At 40.5% G+C, this 27149-nt stretch overlaps 3 protein-coding genes and 1 pseudogene across 6 annotated transcripts in view; 2 read left to right on the forward strand and 2 right to left on the reverse strand.

Annotated features, from left to right (window-relative positions):
• The first annotated feature begins 283 nt into the window (after positions 1-283).
• Positions 284-3258, forward strand: LOC120111149 (peroxiredoxin-2E-2, chloroplastic-like; annotated as a pseudogene).
• A 2850-nt stretch (positions 3259-6108) lies between these two features.
• LOC103702064 (peroxiredoxin-2E-1, chloroplastic-like) lies at positions 6109-7359 on the forward strand. Its single transcript, XM_008784351.3, has one exon. The coding sequence runs from the start codon at positions 6116-6118 to the stop codon at positions 6974-6976; it is 861 nt and encodes a 286-aa protein (XP_008782573.1). The 5' UTR covers positions 6109-6115; the 3' UTR covers positions 6977-7359.
• A 4486-nt stretch (positions 7360-11845) lies between these two features.
• LOC103702005 (protein RADIALIS-like 5) lies at positions 11846-14100 on the reverse strand. Of its 2 annotated transcripts, none has more exons than XM_008784268.5 (2): positions 13034-14100; positions 11846-12293 (listed from the first exon to the last, which is right to left on the reverse strand). In XM_008784268.5, exons 1-2 carry the CDS (start codon positions 13241-13243, stop codon positions 12273-12275), a joined length of 231 nt encoding a protein of 76 aa, XP_008782490.1. In that variant the 5' UTR covers positions 13244-14100; the 3' UTR covers positions 11846-12272. The 2 variants fall into 2 exon arrangements, with proteins under 2 accessions (XP_008782490.1, XP_008782489.4); XM_008784267.5 differs by having other exon boundaries at positions 11978-12293; positions 12978-14072.
• A 5591-nt stretch (positions 14101-19691) lies between these two features.
• Positions 19692-27149, reverse strand: part of TOR (target of rapamycin) — a 60023-nt gene continuing 52565 nt past the window's right edge. For 2 of the 3 annotated variants that reach the window (XM_039127048.3, XM_088701897.2), the window contains 14 exons: positions 26944-27135; positions 25076-25156; positions 24905-24979; positions 24741-24807; positions 24023-24183; positions 22904-23077; positions 22709-22837; positions 22481-22564; positions 22315-22376; positions 22143-22215; positions 21864-21998; positions 21340-21513; positions 20979-21250; positions 19692-19884 (listed from right to left, as the gene is read on the reverse strand). In XM_039127048.3, the coding sequence (XP_038982976.1) occupies positions 19866-19884; positions 20979-21250; positions 21340-21513; positions 21864-21998; positions 22143-22215; positions 22315-22376; positions 22481-22564; positions 22709-22837; positions 22904-23077; positions 24023-24183; positions 24741-24807; positions 24905-24979; positions 25076-25156; positions 26944-27135 (1698 nt within the window). In that variant the 3' untranslated portion in view covers positions 19692-19865. Of the gene's footprint in view, positions 19885-20978; positions 21251-21339; positions 21546-21863; positions 21999-22142; positions 22216-22314; positions 22377-22480; positions 22565-22708; positions 22838-22903; positions 23078-24022; positions 24184-24740; positions 24808-24904; positions 24980-25075; positions 25157-26943; positions 27136-27149 lie in introns of all 3 variants that reach the window. The other variant, XR_015967579.2, reaches the window with a different exon arrangement.

A 27149-nucleotide genomic window follows, 5' to 3' on the forward strand; every position in this document is an offset into this window, starting at 1 on the left:
CTCATGTTGCTTCATTCAATACCTCACCCCCTTTTTTTTTTGAGTAAACATTCGATGCCCAATTTAATCCATTACTTACATCACTTGCTCAGTATGGTGTATTTTTTATGTTTGATACCTATTTATCTAGCATTCCATACATTCCAGTCTAATTAATATCAACTTAATCTTTAATTTAAAAATGCATATGACTTGTTTTGTTCCTATAGTTCTTATGACATGATATCCTTTTTACTCCTTTAATGTAAGCAAGCAGAACTTTTTCTGGAATTTTGTTTTAACCATGATCATGAGGCTTGTGGATGTTGTAGGGATCCATAGCTGGAGCTTACTGAACGCTTTTGGTAAATGGTTTCAACCCAAGTTGTGCATGGCCTTTTAACATAATGAAGGAAATTTAGTTCCACAAGCGATCGCAGTTTCGTGTGTCAGGATCGCAAGAGGTTAAAATGGTCTTACCATTCGAACAACATAGCTCAGCCAGAAGATTTTTTTTAAAAAAAACAAAATGCTTTAATTTTGTTTTTTTTAAAAAAAAGCTGGAATCTAGATTTTAACAGGATTGCTTCTTCCATTTTCACCTCCTTAGACATCATATATCTCTACAATAGGCCTTTGTGTGGAGAAAATAAGTAAACTGGTGACCTTTATTTTCCTGATAAAAAGTCAATTTTATATGCTTCAATTTGTCATCATCTAACTTGTTAACTGAATTACGTAAAACCAAGAAAAAAGAAAAAACAAATTAAAGAAAGAACGCCGGTGTAGATATTGATGAAACTAACGAAATGGTTGATAGACTTTCCCATGCACCTTCAGCATCCAACGAAAAGAAAAGAAAAGAAAAAGGATGAAACTAGCAAGTTTGCCCGTTGCTTTGGTGGGCAAAATCATTGGCGGAAGAGGTGTTATGGTTTGGAAGCCTCTTTATTCATAGGAAGGAAACTAGAAAGAGGAAGCACATTGTTTTGGTGCTATGATAAAATTTAGGAAGGTACTAACCAAAATCCAAGTTAGCGTCATATAAACTCGTAACAAAGCAATATATATATACTCCATGATCATGAGATTGTTATATTGCACAGAGCGACTTCATGTACTCGAAATATCCTGGAGTGACATGAGATGCTGCATGACAAGAAAACACAAACCAAGTTGCCTGCCTACTGTAAATACCACCTACCTCTAAGCAAGCTGTAGTGCAGAGTCGATGTCATAGTATGTCCGAAGGATGTTCCATATCCTGGAGTTGAGATGCAAGAAGAGACTACTGAAAAGACACCCTCTAATTAAGCTCAACGTGCTATGCTAGGTGACTGAGTGCAAGCCGAAAGTTACCATCAAAAAAGACTGGAAGGCGACAGTAAAACCCTTCCGTTTGAACCAGAGTTGTGTCTTTTTCACGGGGTTTACACACTCATGATGTCACAAGGAAGAAAGAGCACCCAGGTAGGTCATTCTCTTCTTTCCCTCAAACAACTTTCATGGGGCTTGCACCACGCATCATTTCCAAGGGCCTCCGCTTTACGTGGCTCGCAGGCGGTTCATCATACTAGCCAATTAATGTAAGTTCTGCATGTTGGCCGGGGTGGTGGCCCGTGAATTTGGGTCGCCGTCGTGCCCAGCACACGGCTCTCAAAGCACTCCAAAGTTCATCAACCATCCTTTGCACGGCTCTCAAAGCAACCATTGTGTGATCCTACAGCGAATTCTTTTGCATGCTTGGTGAATGCAAAGTTGCCGACCCAGAAGCATGTGTCGACTGAGTCGGACCCGGTTCGGTGCACATCTCCGGGGTTCAGTGCACGTGGCAAGATCCTAGCTGCCTTGGATATCCGCAGCTTGGGAAACACCGTCAACTTTAATTAATAAATAAGGAAAGCCAGAAGTCATAAAACAGCTATTCCTCACTTAATTCCTCGCTTAAATTAGACAAGGAAAAAAATGTATATAAAACGTACGGCGGAGATGTTTCCGAAATCGTACATCAAAACTGAAACCATGTATCAGAGCATATAATTATGTCCCCTCCAGTCTTATCCCGCGGTCCCATCTTTTAAATTTTGTAGGGTCCACCTTATTCATATTACATTGTTAAAAACTGTTTGCCAGAAAGGATGTGTGCTGTGATGCTTTTTTATCGAATCCTTTGAACCCTTCCATTTAAACCCCAGACCGGCGCCCTTCGAAAAGAGTCAGAGAGGGTGACGATGGCTGCCCCCGTCAACAACATCGCCGCCACCTTTGCTGCCGGCAGCGACTTCCCTCCGTCGACGTCCTCCTCGGCACCGCTGCGCCGTCGTCGTCGTCGTCGCCGGCATCGACGTCCACTGTGGCGTTCTCCGCCTCCCTCTCAACCACTCCCGCCCGCCCCATCTTCGGCTTCCGGAACCCCCAATCCTCCCTTCCCCGCTCCCACCGCTCCTCTCTCCTCAGCCTCTACGGCCTCCCCGGGCCCCGACCCTGCCCCCCCGCGCGCTGCCGTCGTCGCCCCTTCTTCGGCCACCGTCTCCCTCGGCGACCGCCTCCCCGACGCCGCCCTCTCCTACCTCGACCGCGGCGGCGCCGTCCGCACGGTCTCCCTTGCGGAGCTCACCCGCGCCGGTAAGGCCGTCATCATGGCCGTACCCGGGGCCTTCGCCCCTCCGCCGCGCCCTCGGTGGTGGCGCCGCGGCGGCGGCATCGTGGCCTCTATCCATCTGTCGCCGGAGAGGTTGGTGAAGAAGGCGGCGGATATGAGGGCGAAGGGGGGCGGTGCCGCCGGGACAGTGCTGGTGGCGTGCGTGGCGGCGAACGACGTGTACGTGATGCGAGCGTGGGGAGAGCAGCTGGGGGCGGCGGAGGGCGGCGTGATGATGCTGTCGGACCCGGACGCCCAGATGGCGACGGCGCTCGGAATGGCGCTCGACCTCAGGGGAGGGGACGAGGGCTTCGGTATCCGCTCCGAGGGGTACGTCATTGTGGCGGTGAATGGGATGGTGAGAGCGCTCTTCCTCAACCACTACGACGGCGGCGCCGGAGAGTCTGCGACCGAGTTAGATGACGTTCTCCGTAGGCTATAAGAACTGGGGATCTGTCTCTGTTTTGGTTCTTTATGTTCTCTGTTTCTTGTAAAGGTGATGGGCGATGAGATGAAACCTTCGAAACTTTTTGGAAGAAAAAAGGAAGGACTTTTGAATAGTGTTCTTCTATCAATGGATGGAGAAAGGGGACAGAGGTGCTGTTTTTATAGCTATTGAAGAAACACTGCTGCCAAGCATTAGCTAAATTTCATGTATGATCTCTTGTTCTATATATAACTTCTTTTGGCATGTCATTAATGACATGAAAACACGCGTATAACATGGTTCTGTGATGCTACCGTCATAGTATAACCAATGGTAAACGTACAAGAAGACCAAAATTTTTTGAAGCAATCTTCTCTCTTTTGTGTGTGTGTGTGTGTGTGTTTGTAGCTGACATTGCTTCTCACCTCCGCCTAAATGATTTTATGAGGGAGATGTATGATAAGACTAATATAAATAGGGCTAAAGAGGGCAATGATCTCTGTCTTTAGTCCAAGCTATTTAGCAGCTTTTGCATAATGATATCACTGGAATATGTTCTGTAACTGGAGAGATGGAATAAGCTTTCATCTGTAGTTTTTCAAGTTGCTTTTTGTTGCAATCTGCCCCTTCCGTCCATCTCCCTTATGATGCCGTTGGCAGTTATTCGCAAATAATGAAAATACACTCTCATTGTTATTCTTTTATTAGCCCCACCATGCATGTCTACTCTCAAAATCGTTGACGATGCAACGAGCAAACACCCAGTCTAGCCCCTCCAAATAGCATCGCTGGTAACACTGCCCTTCAATTATCCGTCCAAATATGTAGTGCCTCTATTCATACAATATGAAGTAGCCTTCCTCGTTGTTACTCCCACCGTAGATTTTAAGTTTCATGCAATGGCCGCATGAGTCTTTTACTGAAACCATGTTGATGGAGATGGACGAAAGTGGCAGATTGCAAATAAAAAGTAACTTGAATGATCTAAATAATGCTTTTTGAAGTGCAGGATGGTGTATGTGCAATAATAGCAAAGTTGGCCAAAGGTAATTTTTTTCTTATTTATTTGCTTATTTTACTGCATTGTGCATGAGATTTGTTAAATTATAATGCTTGAGGTTCTCAATTGATATAGGAGAGATGTGGAAAAACATAAAGACACATGAACCTATATCTGATTACGAACTGTTTCTCATCTCTGCGTGTATTTTGTTAGAGTCGAGTTGTATCGATGATTAACAAATTCAAATCAGCATTGTACGAGTGTTTGTACTTTGTAGCTTACACTGGTTTGCAACTTTGCCCAATGAGTTTGTGTTGCTGACTTGGTGAATGTTGATGGACCACCTTCCAGTGTTTGATCTCTTCTAGCACATGAAGAAATTAATTTTTCTCTAGATCTGCCATCGTAACCTGATTTTTGTGTCCTCCTACCTTTAACTAACTGAGCAATGAATTAAGCCCATAGAATGAAGGAAAATGAGTTTTTCAGGCTGAAGTCAATTTTTCATGCCCTTGAAAAAAAAAAGGAACCAATCTCACCACCTTGAATTGTTCTCTTTGCCCTCTTCTGGTAATAAAGCTTTTTTAGCTTTACCAACCCTAATACAGGCACAGCCATCCGATCCATGAACGGTGTAGTAGAAAGTAGGCAGGAATCCTTCTATAATGCCACATACTGGAAATATGGTACCTGTACATCCTCCCTTGGAAATTGATAATTGTGATCCATAAAAATTTTGCCCATTAATTTGTTTCTCAATTTCTGCTGGTATATTACAAACCTCTCATCTCATTTATTGTCTTGGAGGGGAAGCGAATTATCTGACCATTTAACCTCTTGAAATACTGATTAATGTGTTTGTTCCCTCTAATTAGGGGTTCTTAGAAATCATGGTAGTATGATATACCTAATCCTTAATTCATTTAGAGGAAGCACATTGTTTTGGTGCTATGATAAAATTTTGGAAACTACTGACCAAAAGTCAAATTAGCGGGACATAAACTCGTAACAAAGCAATGTATATATACTCCATGATCATGAGGTTGTTATATTGCATAGAGCGACTTCAAGTGCTCGAAATATCCTGGAGTAACATGAGATGCTGCATGACAAGAAAACACAAACCAAGTTGCCTGCCTACTGTAAATACCACCTACCTCTAAGAAAGCTGTAGTGCAGAGTTGATGTCATAGTATGTCCGAAGGATGTTCCATATCCTGGAGTTGAGATGCAAGAAGAGACTACTGAAAAGGCACTCTCTAATTAAGCTCAACGTGCTATGCTAGGTGACTGAGTGCAAGCCGAAAGTTACCATCAAAAAAGACTGCAAGGCGACAGTAAAACCCATCCGTTTGAACCAGAGTTGTCTTCTTCCCTTCAAACAACTTTCATGGGGCTTGCACCACGCATCATTTCCAAGTGCTTCCGCTTTACGTGGCTCGCAGGCAGTACATCATACTGGCCAATGTAAGTTCTGCGTGTTGGCCGGGGTGGTGGCCCGTGAATTTGGGTCGCCGTCGTGCCTTTCGCCCAGCACACACCTCTCAAAGCACTCCAAAGTTCATCAATCATCCATTTGCACGGCTCTCAAAGCAACTGGTGTATGATCCCACCGCGAATTCTTTTGCCCGCTCGCTGAGTGCAAAGTTGCCAACCCAGAAGCATGTGTCGACTGAGTCGGACCCGGTTCGGTGCACATCTCCGGGGTTCAGTGCACGTGGCAAGATCCTAGCCGCCTTGGATATCCGCAAGCGTCAACTTTAATTAATAAATAAGGAAAGCCAGAAGTCACAAAACAGCTGTTCTTCACTTAATTCCTCTCTTAAATTAAACAAGAAAAAAAAATATAAAAACGTACGGCGGAGATGTTTCTGGAACCGTACATCAAAATTATGTAATCCAGCGGTCCGATCATTTAAATTTTGTAGGGTCCACCTTATTCATATTACGTTGTTAAAAACTGTTTGCCAGAAAGGATGTGTGCTGTGATGTTCCTTTATCGAATCCTTTGAACCCTTCCATTTAAACCCCAGACCGGCGCCCGGCGAAAGAGTCGAGGGTGACGATGGCTGCCTCCGTCAACAACATCGCCGCCACCTTTGCTGCTGCCCGCGACTTCCCTCCGTCGTCCTCCTCCTCGCCACCGCCGCCGTCGTCGTCATCGTCGCCGGCAGCGACGTCCACTGCGGCGTTCTCCGCCTCCCTCTCTACCACTCCCGCCCGCCCCATCTTCGCCTCCTGGAACCCCCAATCCTCCCTTCCCCGCTCCCACCGCTCCTCTCTCCTCAGCCTCTACGGCCTCCCCGGCCCCCGACCCCACCCCCTCCTCCGCCCCCCGCGCGCTGCCGTCGTCGCCCCTTCTTCGGCCACCGTTTCCGTCGGCGACCGCCTCCCCGACGCCGCCCTCTCCTACCTCGACCGCGGCGGCGCCGTCCGCACGGTCTCCCTTGCGGAGCTCACCCGCGCCGGGAAGGCCGTCATCATGGCCGTACCCGGGGCTTTCGCCCTTCCGCCGCGCCCTCGGTGGGGGCGCCGCGGCGGCGGCAGCGGGGCCGCCATCCGTCTGTCGCCGGAGAGGCTGGTGAAGAAGGCGGTGGATATGAGAGCGAAGGGGCGCTGTGCCGCCGGGACAGTGCTGGTGGCGTGCGTGGCGGCGAACGACGTGTACGTGATGCGGGCGTGGGGAGAGCAGCTGGGGGCGGCGGAGGGCGGCGTGATGATGCTGTCGGACCCAGACGCCCAGATGGCGACGGCGCTCGGCATGGCGCTCGACCTCAGGGGAGGGGTCGAGGGCTTCGGTGTCCGCTCCGAGGGGTACGTCATTGTGGCGGTGAATGGGATGGTGAGAGCGCTCTTCCTCAACCACTACGACGGCGGCGCCGGCGACTCTGCGACCGGGTTAGATGACGTTCTCCGTAGGCTATAAGAACTGGGGATCTGTCGCTGTTTTGGTTCTCTATGTTCTCTGTTTCTTGTAAAGGTGATGGGCGATGAGATGAAACCTTTGAAACTTTTTGGAAGAAAAAAGGAAGGACTTTTGAATAGTGTTCTTCGATCGATGGATGGAGAAGGGGGACAGAGGTGCTGTTTTTTCTCCTCCTTCCGTTCACAGGTGTGTCATATCTATTGAAGAAACATTGCTGCCAAGCATTAGCTCAATTTCATTTATGATCTCTTGTTCTATATATAACTTCTTTTGGTATGTCATTTTTCATGGTTCTGTGATGCTACCGTCATAGTATAACTAATGGTAATGTACAAGAAGACCAAAATTTTTTAATGCAATCCTCTCTCTCTTTTGTGTGTGTTTGTGCGTTTGTCGCTGGCATTGCTTCTCACCTCTACCTAAATGATTTTATTAGATTATTGCATGAGGGAGATGCATGATAAGGCTAATATAAATAGGACTAAAGAGGGCAATGATCTCTGTCTTTAGTCCAAGCTATTTAGCAGCTTTTGCATAGTGATATCACTGGAATATGTTCAATTGTAGCTGGAGAGATGGAATAAGCTTTCATCTGTAGTTTTTCAAGTTACATTTTGTTGCAATCTGCCCCTTCCGTCCATATCCCTTGTGATGCTGTTGGCCGTTATTCGCAAATAATAAAAATACCCTCTCATTGGTATTCTTTTATTAGCCCCATCATGCAGGTGCCTCTCGCACCTTCCCTCTTCTCTGCTCTCTATCCATGTCATTCTCATCATTGTTGCTTCCGAGACCAACGGCTAATATACATATACCCTCTTATTGATATTCTCTTGCACCCTCGACCAACTTCTAATGTATCATTGCCAACACTTCCCTCCAGTCACCGAATTTGCTGCTAACACTTCCCAACCATTGTCATCTTTTTGCTAAAGTTGCTCAAGTCCCTTTGTTCACCATTACTGCTACTGGCTGTCTACTCTCAAAATCGTTGATGATGCAACGAGCAAACACCCATTCTAGCCCCTCTTACGTCGCCACCATCGCCATTGATTGGGAGCTTGGTGTGCCTCGCCTATTCGTCCTTCAAAATCCTCCTCCTTTCTCTTTGTCTCCTGTTGCTATAACCTTCCCACATAGTCCATGAAAACTTCCACCAATTTTTCCTCAACCACACTCTGCTCTCCAATTAATGCATCCTCCCGGCTTGTGTATACCCCAAATAGCATTGCTGGTAACACTGCCCTTCAATTATCCGTCCAAATATTTAGTGCCGCTATTCATACAATTTGAAGTAGCCTTCCTCATTGTTACTCCCACAGTAGATTTTAAGTTTCATGCAATGGCCACATGAGTCTTTTACTGAAACCTTGTTGACGGAGATGGACGAAATTGGCAGATTGCAAATAAAAAGTAACTTGAATGATCTAAATAATGTTTTTTGAAGTGTAGGATGGTGTATGTGCAATAATATTCAAGTTGAGGGGGTCCAAAGGTTATTCTTGGCTTCCACAATTATGTCTGTGGATCAAATATGTAAACTAACCATCATCAATCGTACTTAACTCAGTCTGCAGTGAAGCCTCTTTATGTGTTTCTGTGTTTCATCCTTTTCTCCTGAAATCCTCTAATTCTTAAGAGATGGTATGAAAGTTCAGGTTTGTGTAGGATGAACAGAGAAAGCAGTCATCTGATTTGGATGCAGAATAGGATAGACAAAGAATTCATTCATCGCATTTGGATGCAGAATTTTTTCTGAATGGGTTTTTAGGTGCGGCAACAAAATTGAGAATTATTAGCTTAACAAGCCCGTACAGGTCGTGGATTTTCAAATGTCAGTGAAATGCGCAACATGTGAGTCACTAAAGGGTAAAAGATTGATTCTTTCATTGGTTGTTCAGACAGATTGAATCTCCAACAGGCGATTTCTGTGATAAAGGTTTTGATGAATGACCAACTCACAATTTGCTACTTATGATGAGAAGAGGTGAAGCTTTAAGGTTTTCATGAGGTTCCATAAGAAACTGTAGCATGTTAGCAGTGTAAAAGAGATGAAACTTGAGGGAAATTTTGGACCATAATTTACTTGCCTAATGCAAATTAGGTGAATTAGTGTGAATGGAGTTCTGTAACACAGGAGTGTTTTTATCATAAATTTTAAGAGCAAACGCTCTATGGAAGTTAAACAAAAAAAATGAGTCAGCTGCATGATTGTTGGAAAAGTCTTCTTATGTTTGTCTTACTGTCCTATCTTGTGATCTGCATGCAACTAGATCTTTTGACTTATATGAAATAATGAAAAGGAGAGCGAGAGCACTTGCCAAATTCCCTGCAGCTCTTTCCCATTTGCTAACATTCATAGGAACAGGGGCAGTTGGAATAGCTCTGAAATTAAGGAAGGGAGAAAGCCAAGCAGGGAAGGAGTAGGCTCAATTGCAAATCTTCTGTTTTGTGGTTTTTTAGGAGCTTCCCTCCTTTACACATTTTAATATGTGTCTTGGAAATTACTAATATGGGTAAAGGTAATATATCTTTTTGTAAAATATGAACAGTTGTAGGATATCAGATTAAGCGCTCGATGAAAGTTAATGAAGTAATATTTTGGATTTAGCTATGAAGGGGCATAAGATGGTGTAGATTACAGTGGTTAGCGTATACTGTGAAATAGGTTGATGTCTCTCTGTCTGTCTGTCCAAGGAGATTTTTTAGGGATTGCCTTTGTCCACAAATGCAGCTTATTTTCAGTTAGCCTTTTTGCAGATGCTAGTGTTTGTTTGGCGGCGTGTCTTTATCTTTCTATCATCGATGTAGTTAATCTTTTTAAGTTTTGAGGCTGGTGGTTGATATGAAAACATTGAATATCTCGACGTAAATTTAGTATATAAATCATCTTTGTTTTCAGAGGATTTGAATTTCTCATGTCTCAAGTGTCATTCACTCTTGTTGCTATGCTATGTAGCCTCTAATTCCCAGTTGACTTGCTGAGCTATTGGTGGCTCTCAATTCTTGTTTATCAGAATTCTTTCTGGCCCAACCAGCAATACAGCAGTTCTTTATTCTATCACTTTATTACCATTTCCTGATGGTTACCTTGTTTTCATGTATGAAAGGCCTCTAATACAAAGAAGAACAAAATGCTCAGCATTTCCTTGCTATAGCTTTCAGTCTAAGCCAGAATTTTCTTGTATAATGATTGTGAGATACGTGATTGTTGCGCATGTTGATAATCCATACTATATTATTAAATGCGAAAAATAGAATATTACTGATTAAGATTTTTTCTGTCAAATGGACTAAGAATATTTTTAGTTTCTCTTTTTTACTTCGAAAAAAGAAGAAGTTAAATATATAATCCATGTGTCTTTGTTTGCTTGTTCGGCTCATCTATACATGACTTCTTCTGGACTTATCAAACTAATTGGACTTTATTTTTTCAAAAAGAAAATATCTATCCATTTATTGTCCTTGTATTTTTCTTTTCTTTTTCTCTTATTTTTTTAATTTATTTACTTATTTTTTTAATATGCCTTGTATGCTCCCATTACTAGTAAAAATATAAATATAAATCGAGTTGATCTTTTCTTCGCTCCAAGCTGTTTTAAGCTCAAAATCAAGGCCTTGACAACCTTTCACTGCTCTTTTTGTTGAAAGAAAGGAAAAAATAGCACCATTCACAACATATTTTCTTTTATGTCTTTCTTATGAAGCCATATCAAGATGATGGCACAAATCTTTTTTGAGATTGCTGATCCAGTGGTGCATGCAAAAGTTGGTTACAGGGCGAATTTTGGAGGTTTCTAAACTTAATATGGAAACTCCTTGCGAGGCTCATCTCGTGGGGTGCAGCCTAAGTAGAAAGCACCTAGATACAAGCATGAGCACGTTTATTAAGTAAGATTGGAGATATAAAATTTTGACATATATTTTGTCACAAGATGCTGGAAAACAATTGTAAGTAAATCTGATTTTTCAATATTATACATGGACTTTTTTCTTTTTCCTTTTTAAAAACCAGGACGGGAAGGTGTAAATCTGCTGTGAAATGGGTATAAATCGGATTTTTCGTGGGACGGAAAAGAGCGTAAAACCAAACTGATTTTTTTTCAGAATTATGCATGGAGTTTGTTTTCTTTTCTTAGAACCATGACAGGGAAACTTCGTCAAAAAATGGAGGTGACGAGTGGATTTGAACTCAGTTCCTTGGCACCAGTCTTAAGATTCATCAAGGGCACTAGTTAATATGAGCCAAAGTACGGACTGTCTTTTGGGATTTAGTGAAAAAAATGAATTCACATAAACTTTCTGAGAGAATTTGAGCAAAGTAGTTTTCAATTGCAAATTCTAGCCATCCTTAGAGCATTTTCTACATTGCAATCCGAGCTTCACATTGCACGCTCTCTATACGTTGGGCTAATTTTATCTGATTATAGTGTCCAGGTGCAATTTTATCTTTTCATGTTTGCAATAGAACTACATAAAAGCTAATCCAGTAACATATCAAATTTAGCATTTGTCATTGTTGTGGGAGAAGAAAGTTTAGGCGCTGTAGTACTGTGCTACTTGCGAAGGGGGAGGCCAGGTCAACAGACTTTCAGTCCTTTTCTCTATTTTTTTTTGATGAAAATCTTTGATTGGTGCGAATCGTACATGGCTCTTTAAACTAAAAGCATATTCTTTCTTTTTTTTCGTTTTTGTCGATGGCCTGCTTGTTCTAGTCTTAAATTGTAGGTGGTAGCTTCAACGAGGACATCTAGAAAGCTGCAGAACACTAATTTTTCTATGTTCTAAACTTTTATAGATCAAGGAGTTGTTGCTGTTATATGCAAAAATCCACATGATACTCCCTTCTGATCAACTGAGGAGTCTTAGTCGTGCAAGATATATATTTTTCTCTGAAAAAAAATAGTCATGGAATGAGATATAAGAGAAAATAAAGATAATCTATGTGGTGGCTCTTGTAGCCCTCCCTCCCCTTCAAAAGAAAAAGGGAAAAAAAAAGGATAATCCATGCAGGTTTTTCATGCCATAGGAGGGTAGATAGAATTACATTTAAACAAACTTCCATTAAGAAACGAGGACATCTAATAAGAAGACCAGCCCACCTATTCATCACAGCCTTTGCATAAGCATACGCATAAGGATGGATATCTTGAAGAGAAGAAACATATAGATTGAAACAAGACTAAAGGAGTTGCTTGCTATCAGTTATATGCGTCATGGTTCTTGGCTCAAACCTGTTTTCAAACGGCCCTGTTACTTGATACGCTTGGATGCTTCCTTCTAGTCTCTGTTTCAGTTAAGCTTGAGGTAGCTTAGCCTGCAAAAGAGTGCGAAAAATACCATTCAACAATCATAGCAAACGGTCAAACTATACACAGTTTTGGCACTGTTGGGAAGCAAAAAAGAGAGTAATATAATACAAAACCTTTCCAGCAAGACAGCAAGAGAACATGGGTAGAAAAAAATTAAAGGGCTACAAGCCCCTGTAAATCAGCGTGAAAGGGAAGAGAATATTCAAAAAGCTTGGGTCAGTCAGTCATAAGCTTGGGTCTCACACAAAAAAAAAAAACAAGAATCTCAACTTGGGACTTGTGGTTGGCCTTCTGCCCAACTGAAAACTACTGTTCATACTCAAGTTTAATTCATTTAAAACGAAAGAAAAGGAGTTGAATCTTTTTCCCCGCGACAACTATTCCATCTAAAAGCATCATTCTTCAGTGCTGAAGAAGAAGAAAATAAATAAATAAAGGCGGCCAACATGCTGCAAGAAGAAGAATACATGGAAGAAAGTGGGAACAGAGAGTCCGTTTTAGAATTTATAAACAAAACAGAACCTTCAAGTTGGGTCATTGAGTTGTTTGAAAGCTACTCCTTTATCCAAAGTCTCCAAATCTTTTTATGACGCAAATAAAAAGGTTGAAGGGAATTAAGTATAGGAAGGAATATAATGGCGAGAGAAACGGTGATAGAAGGAGCGAGGAATGCAGTGCTGCTTGGCTACCTCTGCTCCTCATCGCTGCCGGAGGACGTAATAGTGTAGTAGTTGGGGAATGGCACCTGGCCTGACTCGATGTGCTTGAGGTCCTCAACGAGCAGCTCGTAGTGTCGCTTCACCTCCTCGGCGGACTTCCCCCCGACCGCTCGCGCAACGTTCTGCCAGCGGTCCGGCGTGTCCTTGTCGTACACCGCCAGGGCTCGCTCGAAGAGCTTGTTCTGCTTTGGGGTCCATGACGAGCCCGAGCTGCAAGGGAGCGATCCTGATGCCATCTTCGATACCAACCAGGGGGGTCGCAAAAAAAGGGAGAGAAGCAGAGTAGTCCTTAAAACTTGGAAAGGGCGACGGAGGCTTTTTTTTTTTATGGGCCGAAGAGAGGGGGAAGAAGGAGAGGGAGTTGTGGAGGCTTAATTAATATGAGCGGAAAAGCAGCAGCCGAGGGTGCTTCTTATAAGCAAGAGGTTTGTGGGGGTGATGGGATGGAGCCAAGGTGGCGAATAATACTTGGAAAAGGAAGTTAGAATAAGGTGTCGCTAGTTCGATCGAGAGCCACAAGATGAAGTATACGAGTTTGATGTGTGCGAGGGGGTGGGGAAGAATCAAAATAGCTGAGAGGAATCATCTCAGCTTGTAGTCTTAGGGAGGGATTGGGGGAACGAACCATCCATCTCTTTTTGTCTCCCATCCAGTGGAATCATCTCTTTTTTCTTCGCTTTAATAAACTTTATCCCATCAATTCGGAATTCGGAATGCCTGCATGGATGCTAATTCGTAATGAGTTCTTATGATGCGAGCTCCACGGAATATTATCACTTGGAACTCATTAGATAGCTTCATTTCATCCGAAAAAAACTTCGGTACGGATGTTTTGATCTTGAGCTGTGCTCCACACACATCTAAGCCACTTCAAATGATTTTTCTTCCTCTTGGTAATTATCTTGTCATATATTTGCTTTTTGATACGAGATGCCAACTAGCTTACACGCCCTGCTACCTGGAAGCTGCTTATCCCGGTATAGAAGTCATTCTAAGCAGCGAGTTGGATGGATGGTTGGATGGATGCTTTCCGAGTGCTCATTAGCTCAGAAAGCTCGCCTCGTTTTTCATGCAAGGACAGTCTTACTAATTGTCTCTATCTGTTAACATATTTCCAAAAAAAATAGAAAAAACAAAAAAAGAAAAAAAAATAATTTTATTTCTCCGCCCCACAATATTTAGTACATTACGTGGGTTATATATACTCGCAAATAAGCTCCATAAAAGAAAAATAATGTAGTCCAATATAAAATAACACTGACAATCAAAAATATTATTGGCTCATATAAGTTATTATTTGATCCTTAAAATCACTTTAATAAGATTATGTTTATACAAATAAAATTAATATTGATTGATATAGAATCACACTAATAAATAAAAATATTATGGACGATGTCATTACCTGGCAATAAGATCTTGTCAGGAAATTTAGCTCACAACAAAAATGTTAGGAGGGGAACTTTTTCTTATTGATCCTTTAGCCTGGAGACAGGTAATCTCTATATATTTCTGGGATAAAGTAAATTATTTTAAGAAGGAAATGTATGCTTGCCTTAAAATTTAGAATGAGGAAGAACAAGCCGGTCGATGGCTTCTCTTGGATTTCTCGTTTTCTCTGCCTCCTTGAAACGTAAAATTTCAGGCAATTGTACCTTGTTGCAGGGATAAGCTTTTACAAAGATAAAGCATGATAAACTTCGTTCTGTATTAAGCATAAAGATGCCGCTTAACCCAGATAAACCTAAATTCCCCTTACAAAGGGAATATTACTGGCTCAGCTTTTTTGTACGCCATCTCTTTCTCTTTTCCAGCAAACAGGAATAGGGATTCGGATTGAGAACAAGATTTGGATTGCTCCCCTCTTTCCTTCTGAGAGTCATATGACATGAAATGGACATGACCCATAAGGTTAAGTTAATCTTTTTGCCGTAGGACTAAAAGATAGTCCTTTTTCAGCCTTCTAGTGAAGTACTGACACCCCAAGGGCTGACACAACGTACCTATACTATGTTTCAAATCGTTCATCGCTGGCCTCAGTACTTTGGATTGGATCTCATGACCACATGTTACCAGTGTGATCCAACCAGTCATTGAGTTTTTTGTTTTTTTTCATGCGCAAGGAACTCGTTGTTGTCTTGTTTTGCACTTGATGCGGAATATGATTTCATCGGATTGTAGTGTTGATGTGGTTATTTGTTGTATTAGTTAAGATGGGACTTCCTGTCATGGTCGCAAGTTTATAAACCTAGATGATTTAACAAGAGAACAAAAATTTGAAATTCAGAAAAAAAAAAAGTGCAGAAAAGTCTATCAGAAGTTTGAAAAGATTTACCACCTAATCTCGATTTGGATGCTCAGCACCTGCCATTCTTAAAAGAAGGGATGCATCTGCCCTTGTCTCAATAAATGATTATACTAAGCCCTGATCTTCTGAGTAGTGGCTCAGACAAAAAAAAAAAAAAAAGAGGCTTGAATAGATTTCAAACATTTTGAATTTAGAAAAGTTTACAGAAATAAAATTGTAAAGTTATTAGTATACCCATGCAAAGAGCCAAGGATGATAAAATGATTGCGAACAATGAGTATCTTTTGTAGAGCTCATGAACAATTTATGATTCACCACCATCGCCAATTTGTAACTTATGATTGTTTCTTTTATAAGTTATGAACAACTCATGAACCATCTAATAGTTCTGATCATTCATTTTTGTATTTAGAGAATCATCTAGTCGAGGAAAAAGTCATGATTAAATGTTTGGAGCTTTTTTATTTCAGTAATTTAAAGTATGTTGTGACTATGTTTACGAGATGTGTCGTTGAGGTTAGTAGAAAGTTGGTGATGGTGCTTAATTCTCCATCTTATTTATTGACTAATCAGGACAACATATTGTGTAAAAAGTTGGTGTTGGTGCTTAATTCTCCATCTTTTTGACTAATCAAGACAACATATTGTGCTACTGCTTAAGAAAATAAGCCATATTCTTCGACAACCGTCCTACCCAACGACCAATTACAATGCATCCCATGGCATCAACTAGGTGTTTGGATCTATGTAATTATTAGAGGGGAGGACTTCAGGATAATATGCCATTATGTTGAGGGATATTAGAACCATGCTGTTTCCAGACACGTGACAATAATCGAAAATAATGTATGCTAAGGATTGGCGGTGCAATTTTTGATTATGAAAGTGGCTTTCGATGCCTTGCAAATAAAGCACGTATATCGTAAGGCTAATAGGGCAGCAGACTAGATAGTCTCATATGTGGCTAACCATTATGGGGAGATTTTGTGGCTAGGGAAAATGGGATTATCCGGTGCACTATAGGACTTGTTATCTTTTGACATTTTTGGGTGTATTCGTATACGACATGTATAAGACAAATGCCTCAGCAAAAAAGAAAGAAAAAAGTTTTCGAATATTATCCGTATCTATCCATCCATCCAAATATAAGAATCAAATCTAGAAGAAGAAATCAACTCTTGACACTAACGATGGTGGATCAGAAAAATCGAGACCTGAAGTCTCTCTTGGCAGCTGGCGTGCCGCACATGGAACAAAGAAATTTGGCACTTCATATCACATCCCAAACGTGTGACGCACTAATGTGCTTGTGCCACGTGGTGGACAGCTATGAGGAGGAGGAGATTTCGGTTTCTGATCATATCGGCTCAGAATCTTACATGAAATCTTTCTAGAATGAGACATCAGCTTCGGCCATGAACCTCGGTCCCCGGGACCATGCTGGTTCTTCAAGTTGCTGAACCTTTATAATATTCCCACTCCAAAAGATCCATCAAAGTATCTCCTCTGAAGTTGGAGGCAAAAGGGCCGACCAGAGGGATCGCGGCAAAGTAATCTAGAACTGCTCTACTGCATTTCTTAGAAATTAGGACAGCTGCAAACAAACCGCTATACGAGCGTTCTTTGCAATGTAGTTGATTTTAGCTACATATTACTGCACAAATCCAACAGCAAGCTATTGATGCATGCCGTCCTAAAAATGGGATTTATAATGTCTGAAGTCAGATAATTGTCATAATAAACTGAAACCACTGCATCTCTTTCGCTTTCTCGAGGTTAGCATTCGAGGGAAAAAAAAGCAGGCACCGCTTTTACAGATAAATAGTATTATTGTTATAGAGTAGTGCAGATAACTGGCATTAGAAGAGGAAAAAGAAACAGCACACTGCGTGGACAAGCTATGATCCTTCATTGACAACCTCAGAAGCTCATCATAATGGGTATCTTCTGAAGACTCGAGTGCATGAGGTTCTCCCCTTTCCAAAGGTGTGGCAGGTTTGGACCCATGAAAAGAGCTGATCCTGTCAAACAAGTTGATGAGGTGGTTATTGGCTGGGAATACAGCCCCACCAATGAAAAGGACTCGAAGTGCAACAGTGGTAGGATCCACATTACTGCTGACATGGAGAATCCTTATCATCTCATGCCCATCTCCATCAAAGCAATGACTGTGGATTCCCCTCCTATCTATCTCCAGAGGTTGATATCTTTTTTCTCAGTTAGGCGGTCCTCCCCTCCGAGTTGGAGCTACCCGAAGACTGTCTTCGTATCAATTTATCTGAACGGAATTTCCCTAAGACCATCAATTTGGAAATATCCACCATATATTCTATCTATAAGGACTTCAAAAACCGTGGAAGGAAAAGGAGATATCCAATATACTCTATGGTGACAACTATCTGAACCCCTCACTGGGAAAGACCTATTAACTTGTTTCTGGAGGCTGTTCAACAGAGCCATGCATAGTTCATATAGCAGTAGAGTTGAATCCTTGGTGTCTGGTCTGCCAAAACTAGCGGTGCATGCGAACCACGTTTTAGGGAATCTTGGAACAAAGGGCAAGATGGCCGATCTTCTAATCCTTTGATCCTCTAAAGGGAGGGGGTAGGAAGATCTTTTTATGGCTATGCGTCCTCAGGAATAAGCTGAGAGACGTATGAAGCCAGAAGACCAAACAACAAGAATTCTTCAACCTTTCCATTAAAGTGATAGAATTCTGTTGGCGTTGCTGTGCTGAAAAGGGTCGAGAATCAGACACAAAATCTATGCTTAGTTGATAACATATCCGTGGTTTGAATCAGTTGGATAAGATATGATGCAATTATTGTGTATAAAGAAGAGGATGGGAATAATTCTACTACAGATGAACGGCATATAACCCTTCTGAAAGACCTAGTATTCCACTTTGGTCTGTGCTGATGAACTTAGCTTTCGGAGAGTCAAAGGATATTTTATCTTGACTGGTCTAAAGATCAGACTACAGATGTGGAAAAATCTTTAGATTCCATACTGAATTTTTCATAATCACCAGCATGCATTTTGATGCACTTGCTACATCGGTTTCCAATCCGTGCAGAAGCGACACGAGTCGTCCTATGTTGTTCTAGTGATGCGTTTCTCCGAAAAACGCATAGAAATATTAAGCATCACTTATAGAAGATAACAATTAGCTAGTTCCTAAATGGTTTCCCATATCAGTTTCAGTCATCATTAGATGAGTTAAAAATTAGCATTGAAAGGTTTAAAGCTCTAGAAGCAAGGAGTTGATGGACTGCAACAATCCACTGAATGTTCTTGCGAGAAATCAGGCACGTAGCTGCTGAGAAACTAAATTAAAAACTAACAGTTGGTAGTCTTCCTCAACTAGTTTGTTGACTCTAAGGGATGTATTCGACCTGAAGCATCCAAACCTTCCGCTCAATCTACAAATTTACATCTAGCAACCTCTTTCATCACCTTGACAAGCTCAGCTGTCATGGAGGACAACTAAAATCTAACACTAGCAATGACATCATGATGTGGTACGTGGATCTCATGCCTTCTAATGACTTCGATTTGCAAATATAGAAAATTAAGCAATAAACTCAATTCAAATAAGGAGAAAACAATATTAAAGTCTGCAATTCGTAATCATAGAGGGCCTGTATATAACTTCCATGCATAAGCATCCACAAAAACTAATGCTATGTAGATCTCAATATATCCCGACAGCTTACAATCAAGGTGGAATCAAAATTCAATATTCCAACATGGTTTTCCAAATTCACAGACATAACAAAAATGACAGACAGATATTGACATAGTTGATATAGATCCCTTTTTTTTCTTAATGTATACATAGAACCCAAAATGCTTCTGAAATGTCCATATGCCACACTAAAAGCTAATCAAGTCTTTGTTGAAGGAGCACCGAACACTCTTAAAACGTTTTAGATCCATTTATTCATGCTGGCTGCCCAACCTTTGAGAAATTAAAGGGAGCAACCCATGGTCTAACCATTAGTCGCAGTTGAAATGATCGAGTCCTCGTTGAAAGAGCAGCGAACACACTTAAAATGTATATCAAGGGGTTCCGGTCGCCCTGGCAACGAATACCTGTTAGATTTATAAGCAATTTCAAGAACAGTGGTCTCCTAGGTCAGCACCTGCAGTATTTTCAGTCTTGGCGATACTTTTAAGGGGAAGCACACGTTTGGGATGATCTGGCTATAGCAGACCACAAGCTTCTGTTGCACTGACAGCCAAACACTAAATCTAGGTTAATTTATGCTCACCAATAGAAGAAAAGGCATCCTCCCAAACAATAACAATTAGTAAGAAAATGCCATGCAGTGCGCACCATTCTTGATAATCAACAAAGGTGAAACTGGTAAATATATCCTCCACAATGAATAACATCTTTATATTGTCAGAGAAATGCAATGATTACAACCGAACCTTTTGAGGCTCTGCTTGCTTACATATGTTACAATAATGTCAAAAACAAAATCCATACCCAGTAAGATTGATACATACAAGCTTATGTACAAAGTTTACAAAACTGCAGCAGATCACCAGAAGGGACACCACCTGAAAAAACACAGAGAAAGGCATAAAACACTGGAGAGCAAACAGGTAAAACTTTTTTTTGGATGAACTAAAGAGCATGCATAGACATCTGATCTAAGATTTTCACCCGCTAACGAATTACTATTCCTTCTTGTGAATCACTCAAAGCATCTTAGGGATGATATGGGAAACAGAGCTTTACCTAATGCACAGCTCTTACATTGACTAACACCCTCAATACACTATTTCCCACAGGTTCAGAAACAATTTTAGAGATTTGTGAATAAGACTTTCAAGTAGACTAATTCCTTTTTTTTTTTCAAAATTTAAGTACCCTTAGCATCTACATGTCATCTGGCCTTATAACTATAGTAAACCGATCATTTCTATTAAGAATTATGTCAGGTTGACAACTACTTCTGAAAAGCATGTCAAAATATTAAATATATTAACCAATAAAAAAGACAGATGCTTACTTATAGATGTTGAATTTAATGGTCAAAACTTCCCATAGAGATGCAAAGTGGTAAGTCCCTTCGCAAAGATTTCTGAATGATCCTCACTCAATGGACATATATCATATGGATAACCCAATTCAAAATACTGTGATGCAAGCTTCTTTTTTGTGAAGCTACTAGCAAGTTCCTAAAAAGAATATAGGGGAATATATGGAAGTCAGGAATCCTCATCCAAAGGATCAAAATCACTTTCTCCCTTTTTAATGCATGCTTACAAAAAAATAGTTGGATCGGAATTGCATGCTTACTTGTGGGAGGACAAACTGTGAAAAATGAAACTACCAAGGTTCCCTTCAAAGCCAGCTATATGCAAATCCCAACAAAGAGAGAGAGAGAGAGAGAGAGAGAGATTCTTCAGTAAACCTAATTGCCATCCTATTTTATTAAGAATTTACATTTTATGTCTACATTATCTAACAATCACTTCTTCAATTTTCACTTAAATTTCCTTTTGCTTTTGCAGCTTATGAAATTAGTACTCATAACATGCTACCATGAAACGACCAGAAAATTTTAAAAATTAGGGACACAGACACACACAGGGATTCAACATCATAGACTGACTGTTGATATCAGTAAATTCTACTGAATGCATACCCAACATAGTTCTGACACAAATTCTCGTGTGATGTTGCTTGTATGATGAGCTTTTGAACCTGAAGTTTCACAGATAGACCATGTTCAACTTCACGTGTATCTCCAGACATGAGGGTACCATGATCTGCTGCATGCGGGATAGAGCTGGCAGTGCCCGACACAGATGACCCAGAAGAAAAGTCTCGGCCTGTTAGTTTATTACTCATCCGAGCCATAACCACTAAAGCACGCTCATTTAGAACCTCATTAGCATCACCAAGTTGGTTGACTGCCTGTAGACATCCAATTAAACAAAGAAGGGCACTATAAGAAATTCAGAATTTAACCATAAAACATTTTAATGAGGGAAACTAAAAGCCACCTGAAGTAGCTCCCTTTCACGAGCCCCACGAAGAGGTTGAGCAAGCTCTCTATTAGGTGCAGATTCCTCACTATTTACAACTGGGTGGACATGGGTGCTCACAACATTCGACATTTGAGGAACTTCGTTAAAATTGAAGAGACGCCAGTTTATAAGAGGGTCGTGCACAAAGGCCTGAAATCAAGCAAGCATGAGACTAATAGCACCTGGTAGAAGATTTGCATATTAATCAATTTTGTTAACTGCATATCTGGATGCAACGTTCAATGGCAAAAAATAAGAGTACAATTCCTCAACTTGTTTACATATTAATCAATCCATGAAAAAACAGTACACTGAAAAACGTTTTCCACTTCTTATTGATCAGTTCTCCAAGACAACTAACATAAATACACAAGCGTACCACAAGCAAACACATGCATGTACGTATTTTGACAAACAATTATGACAGTTCGATTAGAGATTCTGCATTTGAACAATGTACTTAAGAAAGCCAGTCAGAATAAAATAGCATATTTTGTTACCTCCATCATAGCCATGACACTGTCCTTGTTTGTTCGGAGAACTTGCATGACATTTTCACATGTTGATCTGAAATTGCCTTCAATACCACTAACTTCCATAGCCTTCACAAGCATTCTAGTCAAACGAAATGGAACCTGCCCATACAATTTTTAAAATTATATAGTTGCCATATCTCAAAACTGCGATAGCAGGTAATAGGATTCAGCCAAGGTTACCAATGAAAAGAACTTAAACATGAAATATAAGGATGGCACTAATTAGCATATTTAGTCACTAACCTTTTCAGGGAACTTTTCCCGATTCATCGAGGCCTCAAAACAGTCTCCAAAATCAATATGCAATATTTTACCACTGAAAAAAGAAATGTTAGTTTCACTTGCACTAGAGTTCCAAGCAATGTACTCACTGCTGGTTCCATTTGAAAAGCAGGAGAAAAGATTTTTATGGTACCTGTAGCGATGCAACATAAGATTACTGGGATGTCGGTCCCCTAATCCAAGAAGGTAACCAACCTGGAAAACATTAAGTACCTCAATAAGAAACATTCCATGGCATAAGAAAAGCGCTGAGAGAACCCCATCCAACGTCTGTAATTATGAAAAGAAAAAATGCATACCATACTCATGACAGCCAAACTTCTTGTATAATTTGTCCGGCGATCCAGCCAAACTTCAGAAGTTCGGCTTTTTAGCCACAAAACCTACAGAATCATCACAATCACCATAGGCGCAAGAGGGAATTTCATATGACAATAAACTACATGCAAGTTCAATGTGTGCCTCCAACGATTTCTGGCAAGATCATAGTTTTAATAAAAGAACATATTTAGTAAGTCGAAAAAAACCTTTGCCAGATCATTTCCTTCAGTGTTCTGCAATGCATTCTCAAACACTTCCACCTTCGCTATCAGCGGCAAGTGATCATAGTCCGGTGCAAAAGCTAGCATAAGTCTATTTTCTTGATTCAAGAAGATCTGCAATCAAATGAAGTCCAGTAAGTAAACTGAATTGGTGAAAACTAATCAGTGAATGTAACAAACCTTTCTGGCATCTCTGTATTCACGAATCAGGTGGTGTAGTGTGTCACAGTTTGGAACCCAGCCAATTAAGCCACTGTTTGGAGACAAGGGAATGACGGCATAACGTTGAATGGAAAGATCTTTTTCTGCTGTTTTTCTTGAGTTCTCCAGGAGAGTATTTACCAACCCAAAAAGCTATGATGACATCATAAAATTAGCTTCTGCTGATTATTTCACTATTAACATTGTAATAATGATGGTAAATTGACAATAAAAACATAAAATGATTCTGAAGTATTGATCAATGGCACAAACCAGAAAGCTACACTTCTTCAACTACTGCATCCAAAATAAGTTTTGATATTTAACATTGATCACATCAAAGTTTGGAAAGAATTATATGCACAGACACACATACATAGGCATGCATCCCGAGGGATGGGCATAGGCGCAGGCGGTGTGTCCCATCCCATTAGTCAATGCTTCTCTCTCTCTCTCCTGAAGCAACGAACCTGTTAACGGTTGCTTAGATGCCTCAAGATATGCGCTGATCAAACAGCGGCAGACATGACCAGATTCAGACTTGGCTACACTCAATGTAGACTAATCCATCTCTCTCTCTCTCTCTCTCTCTCTCTCTCTCTATCTATCTATATATATATATATATATATATATATATATATATATATATATATTAAGAAATATCCTAACCAAAAACAGTACTAAATTACCCCAGAAATGATAATAATCAATACAAATCAGACAACAATTGCAGTTTATACAGTTCAACATATATAGCCTCACGATGTAAAAGTGCAAGCAAACATAAACAACGAGTTAGAGCCATGGAAAGGATTCATAGTTTGATCATATGTCATTTCTACTCAAAATCTATTAGCTAAATCTATGATACTACTATCAACTGGAGCACTGCAAGTTCTAAATTATCAACCCCAACTTGGTAGGATAAGGCTTCTTGTTGAAACTATGACAAACTCCTCATTTTCTTTTACACAAACATATATTAATGTCTAAAGTTACAGGGAGTAGAACTTCCATATTCAAGTCAATCCAATATCTAAATCACAAAAGCATCAACAAAAATTCACATAGTGAATTCAATAAGCAACAACATTTACCTGCATGACACGTTCATCTTGCCGTAAATCCTCATGACCCTTCAGCAGGAAGGCATGATCCTCCCCATCACTTCCATGAATTGTCAGCTTTCTAGGTCTCTGTTTAGACGTAATCACCACAAGTTGGGGTGCAAATGAAGCAATTGTCACCACCGGTGCATCTGAAATTACAAAACACAATTACTAGGAACATGATAACAGCCAGAAAACATGCATACTTGTTTCCAACATGTGCATTACAAAGAGTGAAAACTTCTGCACTTCTTGAATACATGCATGCAACAATCATATGATTGTGAAAATTCACACACAGATCATAGCTTAGATATCATGGTATGTCTCTGATTGAGAGTACCACATTAGGTATGAGCTGCTGACTTTGAAAGTTGAGGTTGACAAGAGAAGAAAGAGTAGAATGGGATGTCATGCTTTTCTTTCAATACCCAATCATTTTAAACTTAGGTATCAACTAACTAGAGGCAAAAAGAACCAAAATGTTTGTAGCATGTGACTGGTACAAGCCACTATTGATGACTGAAATAGTTAGCTCCCAAATAAGCCCCGGTCAGCTAGCAAAGCTTATTTCGTGCATCTGCTAGTATCAACGAACTAATAGTTAACAATTACTTGATATCATAATACAATTAATCCAAGTCTGTTGCAGCCCCAGCTTAGGTACACAGTGAAAATAATTGCCAAGTTTCTGAAAAAGAATTACCTGCACGGTATGTTCCAGGCACAGCAAGCTCCAAATTATGACATTTCAGCAACTCAGGCGAAACAGACTGACAATTCAGTAAAATAAGAAAATAGTTAGAGGTACTAAAAATAAGTGCAGCAAAAACTTCACTGGAACTACCAGACAACATATGCAATTCTTGCCTGCAAGTCCAGAGTAGTAAGACTGGGAAGCTGTTTATCTATTCGTCTAAAAACATGATAATACAAATCCCATGCCTGGAGAAAAAAGAAAGAAAGAGACAGGCAGCAACATAAATATAAGTAGGGAAAAAATTATATTACTGATGCCTCTTACAGACGGGCAATACTTACCTGATTAAGCTCAGCATCCTTTCCAGTTCTCCTATATTTCAAGCACCATTCACGAGCTTCCAATAATTCACGACCATATGCCTGAGAAGATACATTTATATAGGTCAAGAAACAGACATTTCAACCAAGACACAAGATTCTTTTTGCAGATCCCAGATTCAAGTATTTACAAGAGAGGCCTTTCCCATAGTCCGGAGAGCACAAAAGGTATATGCAATGTTAATCGCATTCAAAAACCATGCAAGTTCGAAGGCTAACAATCACTAAGTACTAAATGCTGCCCAAATAATTAAGCAGAGGAACCTGAATTAGAAAAAAAATGGAATAAGAACAAGATAGGATTTCTGCGGAGTCTACCACAATAAACTCAACCAAGCAAAATCAAGCCATGACGAACCAACCTCAAGTAACCAAGACTTAATTTGAATTAGTGCAATGAGCAAACCAATCCTCACACCTCATGAGAAAACATTGCACTCTGAGCCCTCCATTGCATTTCCATGTCTCAAAAACACAAATTGCAATAGCTGTCTAGTGTTCCTTGCCCACCTAAGATGTCCACTCCAATGAATCAAAAAATCATATATTAACAGAAAAGCTGAAATGGATGGTAGGTATCAAGTGATGCTCTTGCACTGTAGAGAGAAACAAAATCAACTTCTAAATCTAACCAAATTCTAAATCTACAAATGTGCTGTAACATAATTAGAAACAAAGTCTGGTTTTAATTTCTAACCAAACCCTAGAAGTATAAATGTGCTGTAACATAATTATGGACAATGGTCACATTCTAATTTCTAACCAAATTCTAAAAATATAAATGTGTTAAGACATAATTATAGACAAAGTCTGGTTCAGATTCGCCCAAATTATACAAACTCGCCTAAATCACATACTACACACACAAAGTCTGGTTCTATCTTTTAACCACATCATAAAACTATAAAAGTGCCGTGACATAATTATGGACAAGGTCTGGTTCTAAATTCACCTAAATCAAACACATGCACCCCCCCTCCCCCAATTTACACGCACACACATGCTGGCACATTACTGCTGCTAATTGGGAACCACTTGCACTCAAATTAAAATAAGCAGCTCTATTGGACAAATTAACCCCATTTCCAATGCACGCATGCATGCGTGCACGCTCACCTAATTTAAACACATGCATGCTGGTATATTACTGCTGCCTATTGAGAACTGCTTGCTTACACTTCAAATTAAAATAAGCAGCTCCACTAGACAAATTAACCCCTATTTCTGTGGACGCGCGCGCGCACTCATCCAAATTACACACATGCTGGTATATTACTGCTGCTAATTCTGAACTACTTGTCTGCACTGAAATTAGATTGAGCAGCTCAATTGGACAAATTAACCCCCATTTCCACGTGTGCACATGCAGACACATGCTGGTATATTACTGCTGTTAATGATTACATGAAAGCACATTAAAACCCTGATAAGTTTTTCTACTAGAACTCTAATCCGAACATCACTGAACTTCTGAAGAAAATATAGTGAAGTCAAAACATAGCTCACCATGGGAGAACTGTTCACAACAAAACCTTGAATAACCTTATTCTTGGTATAACCAGGTTATTCTGATTCTAACTCAAGTAATTTTAGAGAAGACCCCTCTGACATTATCATGTTAGAGAGCTCCCAAACAGTAAAATAGTGGTCCAAACTGTTAAAAAACATAAAAAAGTTAAGAGCTAACAAATAAATCAGGCTTAAGGGCACCAAAACAAAGGATAGTGCAGTTGCTCAATTATGCTGTCTGGAAATTAACTTCTAATATTTAATATAATAAACCAAGCTTACAATTTCATAATAGTGACTAGCAAATGCTAGAAAAATACCTGAATGAAAGCGGTCTCTTTTATTGTCTCAGGCCCCTCTTCAAGCGTTGCATGCAATGGTTCTAGAACAGCAAGCATCCCCTCAATATTGTGCTCACCAAAATATAAACGACTAGCTTCCTCCAAAGCCTCATGCCACATCTCGTGCCATAGTATGGCAACCCTGATCAGTTCTTTTGAAACAAGTTGAGCCTGGAAGAAAATTT

Source organism: Phoenix dactylifera, chromosome 7 (genome assembly GCF_051530095.1).
Source record: "Phoenix dactylifera cultivar Ajwa chromosome 7, Ajwa_hap1_PhDact_Kaust_v1.1, whole genome shotgun sequence".
NCBI lineage: Eukaryota > Viridiplantae > Streptophyta > Magnoliopsida > Arecales > Arecaceae > Phoenix > Phoenix dactylifera.